This window comes from Zeus faber (genome assembly GCF_960531495.2).
Source record: "Zeus faber genome assembly, chromosome: 14".
NCBI lineage: Eukaryota > Metazoa > Chordata > Actinopteri > Zeiformes > Zeidae > Zeus > Zeus faber.
Window position 1 is genome coordinate 26,836,125 of NC_137200.1, and position 13,993 is coordinate 26,850,117.

At 49.7% G+C, this 13,993-nt stretch overlaps 1 protein-coding gene across 1 annotated transcript; it reads right to left on the reverse strand.

Annotated features, from left to right (window-relative positions):
- Nucleotides 1-155: 155 nt before the first annotated feature.
- Nucleotides 156-13,538, reverse strand: LOC307239729 (U2 snRNP-associated SURP motif-containing protein). Its single transcript, XM_080013270.1, has 24 exons — nt 13,445-13,538; nt 10,384-10,459; nt 10,035-10,146; nt 9,766-9,893; nt 9,561-9,628; nt 9,347-9,447; nt 9,036-9,100; nt 8,777-8,942; nt 8,201-8,400; nt 6,523-6,566; nt 5,125-5,229; nt 4,887-4,953; nt 3,976-4,148; nt 3,719-3,881; nt 3,359-3,438; nt 3,146-3,233; nt 2,909-3,037; nt 2,599-2,800; nt 1,812-1,892; nt 1,643-1,712; nt 1,367-1,517; nt 1,072-1,182; nt 643-821; nt 156-550 (listed from the first exon to the last, which is right to left on the reverse strand). The coding sequence occupies exons 2-24, from the start codon at nt 10,450-10,452 to the stop codon at nt 427-429; spliced, it is 2,676 nt and encodes an 891-aa protein (XP_079869396.1). The 5' UTR covers nt 10,453-10,459; nt 13,445-13,538; the 3' UTR covers nt 156-426.
- Between the last annotated feature and the right edge of the window lie 455 nt (nt 13,539-13,993).

The following is a 13,993-nucleotide window of genomic DNA, read 5'->3' on the forward strand; positions in this document are numbered from 1 at the left end:
GTTAGGCCTTCACCCGGAAAGTCGGGAAAAGCGAATCGACTCGCGCTCTCGCCCGGACGCCGAACGAAGCTCCGTGCAGAGGGGCTTCGGACCCCACGAACCAAACCCCCCCCCCCCGAAACAAGGTGGGGGAGACCGACACTCGTCACCAGGAAGTCATTTATTTTTGGGTCACAGACTGGCGGCAGCATCCTGCGCACCAACTTTTAAAAACAAAACATTAAAACAAAAATATAAGTCATCGCAGTGTTTCAAACTTCTTTGTACAAAAATGTGCCGAATCGTGGCCGCAGAAGTCAGGACGCGGGGCGGGGGGCCGAGTCGTCGGGCGTGAAGTGGGGTCGAGGTGGAAACGAAACGAGGAGGAGGCCGAGTGTGGTGCACGTTGGCTGTGTAAAGCACTGGCTGAGCCCCCGGGGCCGGGGGCTAGTGTTTGCTCTTCTTGGCTTTCTTGTGGGAGCGGTGAGGCGACCGGGACCTGGACCTCCGCGCCACTCTTCTGTCGGGAGACGGGGACCTCGAGCGCCTGGACCACTTGGGGGACCTCGCCCTGTGGAAACGGGGGGGGGGCAGAGAGTCGGGGTAAATTTTCCGGAAGGCCTCGAATTCAAGGCGAGACGTGCGACCGTCGGGTTCACTTGCCTCGGAGGGGAGACGCTCCTGCACCTCGGGCCCTGCTCGTCGGCGTCCGCACTCCTCCCTCTCCTGTCGCCGTCCTCGCTCCGTTTGCTCTTCTCTTTGTCCCTCCTCTCCTCCTTCGATCGGCTTTTGGGCTTCGGGGCCGGCGGCTCGGCCGGCTCCTCGTCGTCGTTGTCGAACTCCTGGGGCAAACCGAACAACGGGGATTTAAAGGGCGGCCTGCGTTATCGTGCCAGCGCCGCTCCGCGAGGTTCCCGCTTCCCTTATGTTTATCGAGGCGCTTCCTTTTAAAACGGAAGGGCTGCCGTCGCCCGCGTGCAGGCCCCGTAAATATAGACTGCGCGCACGGTGCGAGGCCGGGGGGAACCCCATCAGAAGCGCGACGTAACGGCGGAGCAGGTACTAATACGTCGCGGTCACCGGAAACCTCACCTTTTGTAGCAGCTTTTTCCTGTAGTGCTCCACCTGCTGTGGGATGGTCATTCCAGATTTCTTGCTCCTTTTACCGGATTCCAACTCGTCCTGAATCTTCATCACCTTCACCTGCGTCGGGAGAAACGGCGAACGACTCAAAGGCAAGAAAGACACTGCGGTTAAAAAAATAAAATAAAATAAAAAAAGGGGGGGGGGCCTGAGGTTCTCCGCCGCGACGGATCACAGCCAGGCCCCTCGAACGCCGCCGCCGCCGACTCTGAGGCGGCTCGGGGATGTTCAAAACGACACGTGCCTCCAGGTCTCTCAGCCTTTTCCTCTTGCCTTCCGACATCTGGAAGCTTCTGAGGGAGGTCTCAAAGTCCGAGCCGTCGTATTTGGATAGGGTGGAGGAGTCGTCGCTGCTGTCGCTCTCCGAGTGCCGCCCCTTCTCCTGATGGTTGGAGCTGCGGAACAGAGGGATGAGCGATGACTGGGGGGGGGGGGGACGACAACCTTTTTTCCCCCCGTCCGTCTCGTCGGCCCTAGCGAAAGCACCAGTGCGACGCGGGGATCCCCGGATGAGCCTTACCTCGCGTTGGCGTTGGCGTCGTCTCCGCCGTCGCGCCGCGCCACCGCGTCCCACTTGGACTCGGTGTTGGCTGGAGGGGAAAAAGTGGCACCGTGAATCTGGAGAAAGGCCCTTTGAGACGGACGGGATGAGGAGGAGGAGTTACTCTGATGCGACGTGCTCACAATACCTTTGGAGAACTCTTCGGCGTCGCCCATCTTCTCCCATTTGGACACAGCCACTCGAGAGAAGGGAGCACTGCCGTCATCCACTACGTCAAAATAAAAAAAAGTAAACAACATAGAATGGGTCCGAAGGAGCAGGCTTGAGGCGCTTTTCCGGCGGCCGTAATGACGCCGACTCTACTGTGTTTTCCAAATACCACCAATATTTTGGAATAATATTTGTAGGTCACCATCCTTCATTTAGGCTACGGAGTCGCATGGAGACATGACATCTTAGCTTTCTGACATCACTAAGACATCAAGTTATCAAGTAATACTCCATTCTGATCAGCCAGTGGCGGAAATCAGCAGTCGGTTATTTGTCAACAACGACCGCTGTCTGTTAATAATAATCATTATAATTATGGGGGCAGTGGCTCAGGAGGCAGAGCGGGTCGTCTAGTGAGGTGGCCGGTTCGATCCCCCGGCTCCTCATGGTGGCGTGCTGATGTGTCCTTGAGGCAAGACGCTCCAACCCCCCCTAGCTGCTCCCCGGGCGCCTCTACACGGCGGCCCACTGCTCCTAGACACGTCAGATACCAGGAGGGTAAACGCAGAGAAATTGCAAATCTCCCCGTTGTGGGACCGATAAAGGTTCATAAAAAAATAAATAAAATAAAGATAAATAATGACCATTATCATGGGAAAACGCTCTTTCCACTGTTTATGCTTGTCACAACGCCAGCTGGTGCCCCCATCTGGTGATGTCAACACTCCCCCCTCATCTACATAAGCGTCCAGAGGAGGACCTACGAGGCATTCCATCGATGTCATCTATGGCGGCTCCCAGCGGAACCCCGTCGATGTCGTCGACGGGGACGCCGTCCAGAGAGTCCCAGCCCAGCGGGCAGCCGTCCAGGTCGTCCATGGCGGCTCTGCCCAACAGCGCCCCCTCCAGCGGCCCGTCCAGCGGCGTCCCATCCAGCGGCGCGCCGTCCAGATCCGGCGACGCCTCCTGGGAGCGGGACGAGAGCGGCGTGAGGTGCGGGGAGCGCCCGTATATTCCACTTGCCAGGTCGGACCGGCCTCTCGCCAGGAAGAGCCGCCCAGACCCCCGGCTCACCTCTTCCTTCTCCGTCAGCTCTTCTGCCGTTTTGACGAAGCCCAGGAAGACATTCTGGAGCTGGATGAGATAGGGCTCCGGGTATATGGCCCAGTCCTCCCACGCCCTGAAACAACCCATGACCTTTTGCTGTGGAGACGGGAAACAGGGAGAGAGAGAAAAAAAAAAAAAGTGAATGTACAGCATTTTTTCGCTTATGCTCTGCATAGAACAGACCATAATAATATTTAACATCACCTTAAACTGTTCGGCTTGGAGCCTGGCTTGGATGTTTTTGTAGGCCGCGTTGAGGTCTCCGAATATCTGAGGCAGCTTTGTTTCAAAGCTGCGGAGAGAGACGGACAGAAGCTCTGGAGCGACAGCAGATAAACGGACAGAGAGAGCGGTTTGACGGTTTTCTTTTCTGAGGAGCGCGACGCTGAACTCAGGAACGTCTCAGGAATGTCTTACTATTTGCGGTAATAAGATGCGCCGGCGACTTTGGCGCACGAGTTGTGCAGAATGTCCGACACCAGGTACAGCCTCGAAATCTGTAGGAAGTGAGACGATAAAACATAATGTAGTCATCATGTGAGGTGTTTCCAGGGGAACAACCCTAAAAATATGAAATCCAGACAACAACAAACCAGCTTTTTTATTATTATTATTATTTTTTTTTATCATTGGCAGGTGGCGACAGTCTAAGAGGGATAATCCAACACAAGCTCTGTAGATACGACCAACCACCTTGATGCGGCATCGTCTCAAATGCCGTAATGTTTGCGTCGGCGCCGTGCCGTGGAAATTAAAAACATGCGCTGTGGAAATAACCTTCTTCTGCAGGGGCGTGTGCAGCATGGACAGCGACTCTGAGATGTGTCCCACCACCTCCTCCGCGGCCTCCGCCCTCTCCAGGCAGAACACCATGGCGTCGGCCACGTCCTCCTGCCGGGGCGTCAGCTCCCTCAGCAGGGCCTCCAGCCTCTGCCTGTGCCTGGGGACAGAAACACGGCACAAATCCCTCGGTCAGGTCCGCGCGGCCCTCCTCGCCGAAACGTTGGGAAAGCGACGCGGCGGCGTGAACGCACTCGGCTTTGAGCTGCCCCCTCTTCAGCTCCTCCTCCTCCTGCGGCGCCGGGCCGTCCTGCTCCGCCCTCGCCTCGTCCCGCTTGGAGTAAGGGTTGAGGACGGGCGGCCTCCATATGGAGCCTCTGCGGAACATGCGGAAGTCTGCGGTCCTCCACTCGTTGGGCGACTCCCCCTGCGAGCGGCGGCGGTGGCAGAGGAACAACCGTTACGGCAGCGAAAGCAAAGCGCCCCCCGAGCGAGTCCCACCAGAGACGGAAAGCAGCGTGAGGGGTCCACCGAGACCGAGACCCGCTCTGATCGACTACTGTGGCCGAAACGTATAGACATGGCGGGAGCCTTCAAGAGGTTCCATGGGGTCCACAGCAAAATGATTAATAAATTAATGATTCATCATTTTGATTTCATTAGTAAATGATAAAATAAATAAATTGATAAAAATAAATAAACAAATAAACAATTTAAAAAAAAAATTTATAACTCAAAGATAAATAAATAATAAACAGATAAATAAATAAAATAAACAGGCAAATTAAAAAAACAAAAACCTCATAAATAAATAAACAAACAAACGCATAAATAAATAAATAAATAGATAGATAGCTCATAAACTTCAACATGACCGGGTGGACGAGGCGTCAGCACCGTTAGAGAACGTACAGTGATGACAGCTTTGATCCTAGTTTCACGGTCATCTCCCCGAACTTTAGTAGAGACGGGGATGGAGGTTTGAACTAAAACAAAGACTTTATTCATCCCCGGGCGGGGTCTCAATGACATCAACCACCAACATTTTCTCAGACCGGGGTCCCAGACGCGATATGCCGATTCAATAAAAACGCTCGCCGTCCCAACGGACAACAGAAGAAGCGGTAGCAGAGGGGTGGGGTGGGTGTGGCTGCACGGGACCCACCTGGAGGATGGAGAAGAGCTTCCAGCGGTAGTACACATGGTCCTGGCTTTTGTTGTCAAACAGGAACCTGTGGTGATGGAAAAGTAACAAGCGGGAGCACGGGTCAAGTCTGCCACCTGCGGCGTGTTTGATTATCCTAGCATTCCCATTACGCTAAATGCACGCAAGTGCCGCCACCACCGAGGATGCACAGAGAAGTTGAATTTCAATCTCAGTCGTGACGCGCGGCGGGTCTCACCTGAAATCTGGATTGTTTTTTTCCTTGCTCATTATTATGGCTTCAAACATTGGTCCTTCACGCACCACAAACTCTATCATCCTGTGAATAAGGACTATTAGATTCCTGTTGGACAAGAGGAGAGGAGGTCAGACCCGGGGTCATGCCAAAGCACTCAGCGTGCCTCAGTCGGCACTAATATAAATAATAATAATAATAATAATAATAAGACGTAATAAGAAACAACTAATAACCATTTCACACGGGTTAAAGGCACAGGAAACACCTGCTTTGGCCGCTGGTTTTGGGTATTTGTTCGGTACGGTCAAACCGTGCACCGTCAATTCTGTCGCGACCGGTTTGGAAATCGCCCTGAAGACGAAAAGAACTTGAGCTGCAGTACGGGGACATTTCCACGGATCAGCTCAGGCTGAAAGGGAAGCTCAGGCCGCGATGACTATCTGGCCAAATCAGACGTTTTGAGCGCGTTTCATTTATTTTCCGAAGGGGGGGAAAAAATAAAAAAAAGTAGGGAAAAAAATGATTTAACCCTAGAAAGTGAACATCCAGGTCACTGTTACTTTTGGCCCGGCCAGATTTGCATTCATTACGATATCGACCGTAGTCGATTAACTGCGGCCATTTTTCGTTTTATTTTTTTTATTTTTTATTGATCGGGACGAGTGGAGCGAGTGAATCTTATCGTTGAAAGCACAGCACACGGTTCGCGTTTAGAGATCTATTCACGTGACTGTAGCGTTCCTATTTCTCGTTGTTGTGACACCCGATGGGGTACGTCGGTTAATAGGTGACTCGAATGACAGCGCCCTCCCTCTACAACCGGCACCGGTCCAAAAAAAAACCAAAACTATCAGCCTTCTAGCTGTATCCGTCTGCAGTGTCTCAGCCACCGGGAGGGGGGCGGGGGGACGGTCGACGACTGATATTAGGCAAAAATCACAGCCTTCAGACTTCATATCCATACGCTTCCCATCATGACAGTGCCTTGATGTTGACATAATAATGAATAACTAAAAGCGTTTATTGATAAGGCGGTAAAAACAAATTAAAAGACGTCCACATGAACTATGTTACTGCGAGGCCATGGGCACCTGGGGAATGTCACGTCAGAGCCCACAGCCCTCAGCCACGGACGCTGCCCGGGCCGCGTCGCCCCGACGTCGCTCGGCGCCCGCTCGGGCGCCCGCTCAGGCCCCCGGACATTTTTTTGTCGGTGAGGTTTTAAGCTTTTGGCGCGCGGCCAAACGCGGCGGCGGCTCTTAGGGCCGGGGCTGCCGCCTCGACGGCGACGCGCGTGCGAGGACAGAGGGACGGTGACGGTGCGCCATGGCCCCGTCCTACAACACCAGGGCGACAACAACTGCTCAGTCAGTAGTGAGGAGATAAGAGTGCGTGTACCTTTCGGTTGGGATAACCACTTTGACTACGGCTTCGGACAGAGTCTGTTTGTGAAGTCAAATCAAATAGTAGAAGATATGGAGAGGTGAGTATTTGTACAGATGAAACACTGCAGGATACATACAGCATAGAAAACAACGATAGCAATCAGTCATTGAAACGGGGGTGAGGTGACACACTGCTGCGCTACGTACACCGTCTGGGGGGATGTTCCCCCTTCTTTAAATCTGCAGTGACATTTCAATGGCATACTGCCTTACTGAGTTCACTTCAATTCACTTTGAACCAAGCACATGCATTAAGAGAGAGAGATATATATATACACACACACACACACACACACACACACACACACACACACACACTGGAGCAGGGGTGTCAACGACGTGGCCCGCATGCTGGATTCGGCCTGCCGAGAGGTCCAATCCAGCCCGCGGCAAATATATACAGGGTTCATTCTGGCGTTACAAAATGAAGCTCAAGGACTTTCCAGGACTTTTTTTAAGCACTTACGTTTTCATTTTCAAGGGCTTCGCGTGAAACAAATATAATCCATTTTCAGTGTGATACTGATCTTTATTAATTAAAATACAATATAATCGTAATCTCATTGTCTATTTATATTACGGTAGTATACTAACTGTATATTATTAACCTCATTGTCGTCTACTATTATAAGTGTCTTTTTACAGCCGTGCTGGATTCAATTGTCATTTCCCTGGCATAATCTATGTCGTAAACGCCATTCTGGAAAAATAAAAACCAGCGTGAATATCACAGGTCAATCAAATGAATCGCGTTTTTTTCAAGGACTTGCCAAGCACTTCTGCACATAAAGGAGCTATTTTCAAGGTATTCCAGTGCTTCACTTCTGAAGACAGAAAATTCGAGCACTTCAAGCGCCTGGTACGAACCCTGTATATATTTTCATTAAAATATTCACTTTCCGTTATTGTCTACATTTCTGCAATGAGACACATACAGCTGGTCTCAATCTTGTTCAGAAAACCAAACACTTCAAGAGCCCGAAAAAGCATCTCAGCAGGCAGTGCTGCTTATCTAGTCGCATTTTGACCAGTCCTGTGAACTAAATTGTGTTTGACACCCCTGTACTACAGCTTATTCTATGTCAATTCAAGGCGTTTTGTTTTTAATGAGTCAACCCCTTATATTGAGTTTATTTGGTTCGGCAACAAGAGAAGTCATACATTGTAGAATTAGGGGATGGTTGATAGGGACGAGCAATCATCGCTTAATAAATGTGGGAGAGGCGCACTCCACAGCCTCAAACATTATTTTATAGTCTATCTGACTCCGTACCCTATTGTTAAGTCATTAAAGGGATGCTCCAGTTTTTGGGAAAATTGGCTTCCTGTTGAGTTTGCCCGGATTCAGAGCGGAAGGTCGATAAAAATGTAATCCCCGGGTGTCCAGCGTCGAGATAGCGAGGCGCTGCCTGCCAACTGCGTGAGCGCAACGTGAGTCTGCAGAGGGGATCGACCACCCTGGCTCCTGTGAAATTTCCCAAAAACCCCGGAGAATCCCTTTGATGGACGACAAGGCAGCACGACGAGCGCCGCCGATCCCTTCACACCCGCTTTGTCGTTAAACTCTCTGGCGCAACCGCAGGGACCGGGGCACACATGCAGACATGCCGAGAGCGCCGGGAGAGTCGTACCTTGTCAAAGTCCGACTTGGACCTCCCCATCGGTTTGGTGAAGTCGTTGCGGAGGCGATCCCGGGGCTGAGCGTTGAAGGGCAGGCCCGACGGGGGCGGCGGTGCCGCCCTCAGCCCTATCGGCGTGTAGAGCGGCTGGGGCGGAATGCGAGCCGGTTTCCCCCAGCCCAGCTTCATTTCAAATCCCATGACGGTCTTACCTGGAGCGAAGCAACACACGCGGACGTCGTGAGCTCATGGCGACGACCAGCACTCACGACACAAACGCTGCGAGACGGCATCCGTATTCCTTCGACGGGCTCCGCCAATCCGTTCATCTTTCATTTACAGATTCGGGAACGCCGGAGAAAGCGGCCTTTAGACTCAACGTGCGTGCGTTCCGTTTGGATGAGGGGAAACAAAAAACAACAAAAAAAAAAACTCCCGCAAAAGGAAAATGCACATAACACATACACAGCGCATGCGTAAAACATACATTTGCGTCCGCACAAATCGGTTCCGCGTGCGTCTCATAAGTGAGAGCCAGGGTTTTTTTTCTTTTTTTCTCTCTCTCCAAAGCCGGTGAGGCGACGTTACCGTCCAGCGCGGCGAGGGCTCTCTCCGCGTCCCTCCTGGTCATGAAGGCCACGAACGCTCGGTTGGTCGTCCTGCAGCGCTCCTCGTCCGTCCGGGGCCACATGATCTTCACGCTGGCCAGCGGACCGTATTTACCAAACTCTTTGCAGAGCATCTCTTCATTCATCTAAAGAGGGACAAGGTTGGAAGCAGGAAACCGTGAATCCAAACCGTTGCCGAACCCGGCCCCCCCAAAATCCAACCAGATATGTTGCTTCACCTTTGGGCTTATGCAGCTGATGTAGAGGTTGGTGGTGATTGGCATCGTCAAGTCATCGTAAAACGCTGTGAGGGGGAAGAAGACGGAAGTAAACACCCCCAACAAACAGCCCCCCGTCAGTCGGGGGGACGGGATTAGAGGAAGTGAGACCGAGTTAGAAAACGGTACTTTCAACACGGCGTTGTTTTGGCCCACGCGGGCACGAGAGGCGCGTGTGGTGTGGTGTTTGTACAATTGCGGGAAAAGGCCTAAAAGCCTGGCATAAACCACCCTTACGGTACCAACGGAAGCTCATGGATAATGACTCTTACTCGACCGCCTGGATGAGGGCGTGTCCAGGTCTCCATACCCTCCTCCACCTTCGGGGTCATTGATCTTCCTCTTGTGGCGTTCCTCGCGCTCCTCCTGTATTCTGTCGGTAAAGAACGGTGCCCGCGCGTTAAAGAAACGCGAGCCCCTCCCGAAAGTGACGAAGAATGCATTTTATACCCCCCCCCCCATCCCCCCCAGCCTCGAGAGACTCACAGTTTAAGTTCTTCTTTGAAGAGCTCGAGATTGCTCTTCTTCTTCTCCTCCGTCTTCCTTTTAAACAGCTGTGGATCAGACAGGCGGCCATTTTGGTTGACGGCAGGACCTCGTTGGAAACCGCGTCCTTGGCGAACCGCGCCGCGCGGCGTAAGTGGCAAACAACCGCGGGAGGCGGCGGAGAGAGGAAGAGGGAGCAACTCACCGGCCTCCTGAAGTCGGCAGACTGCACTGCGGGCGGCGGCGGTGGCGGCAGCGGCGGCTGGGCGGCGGGACTCAACTTGGACGCCGGTCGGTACAGCTTGTTCCTGTTGACCTCGGCCGACTCCTCCTCTGCGGAGATGCCGGGCAAACGCTTCAGTACATGAACGGAAATACCTTACCGACAAAAGCCACCGGGGCTCCAGGGGCGCCGTCGGCGGGGGGAGGTGGCCTCGCCGTGTGACGGGGCGGCAGGACGTCCTTGCGACAAACCTTTAGTGGCGTTCACGATCCCTCCGCGCACAAAGGTTTTCACCCCGCTTTTGTTGCTGCTTTCAAACGACGAGAGGAATTCTTCAAAAACCTCGGCTGCTTTTTCTTGCTCCTAGACAAAATGAAATATAGACTATTTATCAGCCCAAACAAGAAAGTACCTTTTTGAAACGGAAATGAATTAATATACGTGTACAAAGAACTGACGGATAATTTAAGTTCAAGCATCAGTTTGTGTTTTCAATTTGTTGTATTGGTATAGTCATGGCGGGAGCCTTCAAGAGGTTCCATGGGGGCTGTATTGGTTACTATGACAACTAGTACTGCTAACTAATACAATCTCACTTACCTTCTTTTTAAGCTCTTCTTGTTCCTTCTTTTTTACAGCACTCACAGGTTTTCCCCTCCTATCTGCCATGATTACACTACAAAGAATAAAATGAAATAGACAGATTATTTTAAAATGAAGAACAATTACCTAGAATGATTTAAGCAATATTGGTTCATAACATAAAAGTATGTATGTATGCATGCATGTATATGTATGCATGCATCTATGTATGCATGCATCTATGTATGCATGCATCTATGTATGTATGTATGTAAGTATCTATGCATGTATGTATGCTTGTCTTTGAAAACATACTTCCTATGAAGTAAAATTAATTAAAACTTGAACAGCTTATTACATCTCTCATCAACCATAATAATTAAAGATGGGATGAAACATGGCACCATTATTTATTTTGTATAACTGCAGAAGAAAGATTAAAGGTATAAAGCAAATGGGAAACATCTCAACACATGTCTTCAGTGCACATAATCAATTCCACTTCCATCACTGAGACATTCAGAAGATAGCGTGGCAAATCTATAAAGGTAACAAAACATTTGGTTACCCTGACTTCTCACATAGATATAATCTGTCAATCTTAACTTGGCCAACGAGTTACAACAATTTACTTTTTTTGTTTATTTCTGAGTTTCTGTGAAGTTACCCACTTTTAAAAGCAACCTTCTTGTCTCGTGAGCATGGACACGCATTGTTTGGCAGGAGCACCAAAAACCGCTTCAAACGACATACACTGAGCGGACGTGGCTTCTCCTGCCAGCTGGCTCTCAAGTCTTCCCCTGCATTGTCTGCTTGATTTGCAAGAGCTTGTCACTGTATTGTGGTTTAAAATTATAAGACTGGCCATCAAAGTAAAAGCACATATTTCAAGGGATTATACATAATTATCCATGGTGCTTTGAATGCCATTGGACTGAAATGCAAACTAGGCTCCCCACTAGGCTCCCCTATGCGTGCATATCTGCATCCAACCTACTGAATATGGCACTGAATATGGCAGCCCACTGCTCCTAGATACGTCAGTTACTAGGATGGGTAAAATGCAGAGAAATGCATTTTGTTGCCTCAGTACTTGTACTCTTTGCAATGACAATAAGTTGAATCTTAAAAAAAAAAAAAGTGGATTATACATTTTGAGATAAACTGTAATTGAAATCCATTTATTGATCACTGAAGTTAAATCAAGTTTTTCTAGGCCCTTAATCACAGTACAGTCTGAACTGGCCTCATAAGACCACATGCTTTATAGTAACAATATACACTGATCAGCCACAACATTGAAACCACCACTAATAACACTAATATTGTGCAGCTCCCCCTTGTGTTGCCAAAACAGCTTGACCCGTGGAGGCATGGACTCCACCAGACTCTGAAGGTGTCCTGTGGCATCTGGTCCCAAGACGTCGGCAGCAGATCCTTTAAGTCCTGGAAGTTGGGAGGTGGGGCCCCCGTGGATCGGGCTTGTTGTTCTGGCACATCCCACAGATGCTCCATCGGATCGGACCCTAACCCCGCGCATCCGCATGATGTAGAAGAAAACTGATCCATCAGAATGGGACACCTTCTTCCATTGCTCCATGGTCCAGTTCTGACGCTCATTGTAGGAGCTTTGGGTGGTGGACAGGGGTCAGCATGGTCACTCTGAGCGCTCCCATACTCAGCAAGCTGTGATGCACTGTGTGTTCTGACACCTTTCTATCATAGCAACATTCACTTTTTCAGTAATTTGTGCGACAGTAGCTCTTCTATGGGATCGGACCAGACGGGCGGGACTTCACTCCCCACGTGCATCAATGACAACGCTGTCGACCGGTTCACCGGTTGTCCTTCCTTGGAGCACTTTTGGTCGGTAGTAACCACTGCATGGCGGGAACACCCACAAGACCTGTGGTTGTGGGGATGCTCTGACCCAGTCGTCCAGCATCACTATGTGCTCCTTGTCAAAGTGGCTCAGCTCCTTACGCTCCTTCAACACATCAACTTCAACAACTGACTGTTCACTTGCTGCCTCATACATCCCACCCCTTGACAGGTGCCATTGGAACCAGACGATCCAGTTTATTCACTTCACCTGTCACTGGTTTTAATGTTGCGGCTGATCGGTGTAAATATAGTGCAAAGTAGGAGTCTGAAAATGTGTACTTCATTCTAAAGGTTAGATAAATACCAGTCTGTTATAAGCCATGTCCATACTGTTGTATACACATTATTCGTCATATACAGAAAGATCCAACTATTTGTATATTTACACTCGGTCAATACTTGCACCCTTACTGCCACTATGCCCCTTTCTTTATCTGGTGAATAGAGCACATTTTGTATATTGTTTTTATTTATTTGCATTATTTTTATGTGATTCGTCTGTCTGCACTACAATGCACCATTTCTTACCAAGACAAATGTACTTGGCCAAATAAACAGGTCCTGATAGATATTCTAAATCTAGAACATCATAATAATACTATATATATATATATATATATATATATATATATGAAACTATAGCTACATTCACAGCACTGCTGTAACGGAACTGTGATGGAACTTTGTAAAACAAAGTGGAGGGTTCGGCACCAGAAGGAAACCAAGTGTTGTCTGCATTCATCCATTCGCAGTGTGTTAGTGACGGATTAATCCAGGTGGATAAACATTGCCAGATAGTGAGCTGGTCATAACCGCAGCCCGCAGAGCGCTGCCAGATAGTGGACTGGTTACAACTGCGCTGGTTAGCTGGATTCCGTGGTTAGAAGGCCGGGCCCGGCACTAGTTAGCTAACATTAAGAACAAGGAACCAAACTACCTGAGGTCTGCCCCTTAGTTGGGATTAAGCACAGACACGGTGGTTTTAAATTATCATTCAGCAACCACGTAAACCCTCTCAATCTCCCCCGAGTGAAAACAAACCAGCCCAGAATTAGCATTCGCTAACTACACTGTAAAATATAACGGTACAAGGGCACGCTTTATTTTTTATTTTTATTTTTATTTTTATAAATCAGCGGCTAGGAGCCGTGCTCGCATGCCTAGAGCTCCACGCACAAGACGATCTGTGACTTACAGTGTTTGCTGTGTTGTCGGTTCACCATTTTTTGTTACGACGAGAGCGGATTGTCCAGCTACAACATGCTAACGTGCTACCGCGGAGCTAGCATTTCCACCAGAGGTCGCTAGGGGGCGCGCGAGCACACACTCGTCCTATTTTCTATATTATGACGCTTACAACGTATTTATTACGACACTCAAACATATACACGTGAGTGTATATGTACTAATGCGTGCCGATTTAATATCATGTGTATCTGAAACTGTCAATCATTGATCCACTAAAAAGGAAATAATTGGTAGGCCCTCGGCCTGATGCAGGACTCTGCTGACGTCACCAAATAGCGTCGTCTGCTGTCAGGTGACGTCACACACGGGAAACAGGTGAAAGAAGTTCTCGCCTCAATTTTATCTCTTATCCTTAAACCCAGTGGAGATCTTTTATTAATAGATAATTGTCGTTCTATCATTATTTGAACAATAGATCATAAAATCTTGGCCTCATTGGCCTTAGTATATGCAAACAGATGGAGGAAAGGACTACGTCACACGTCAAAGCTCTGAT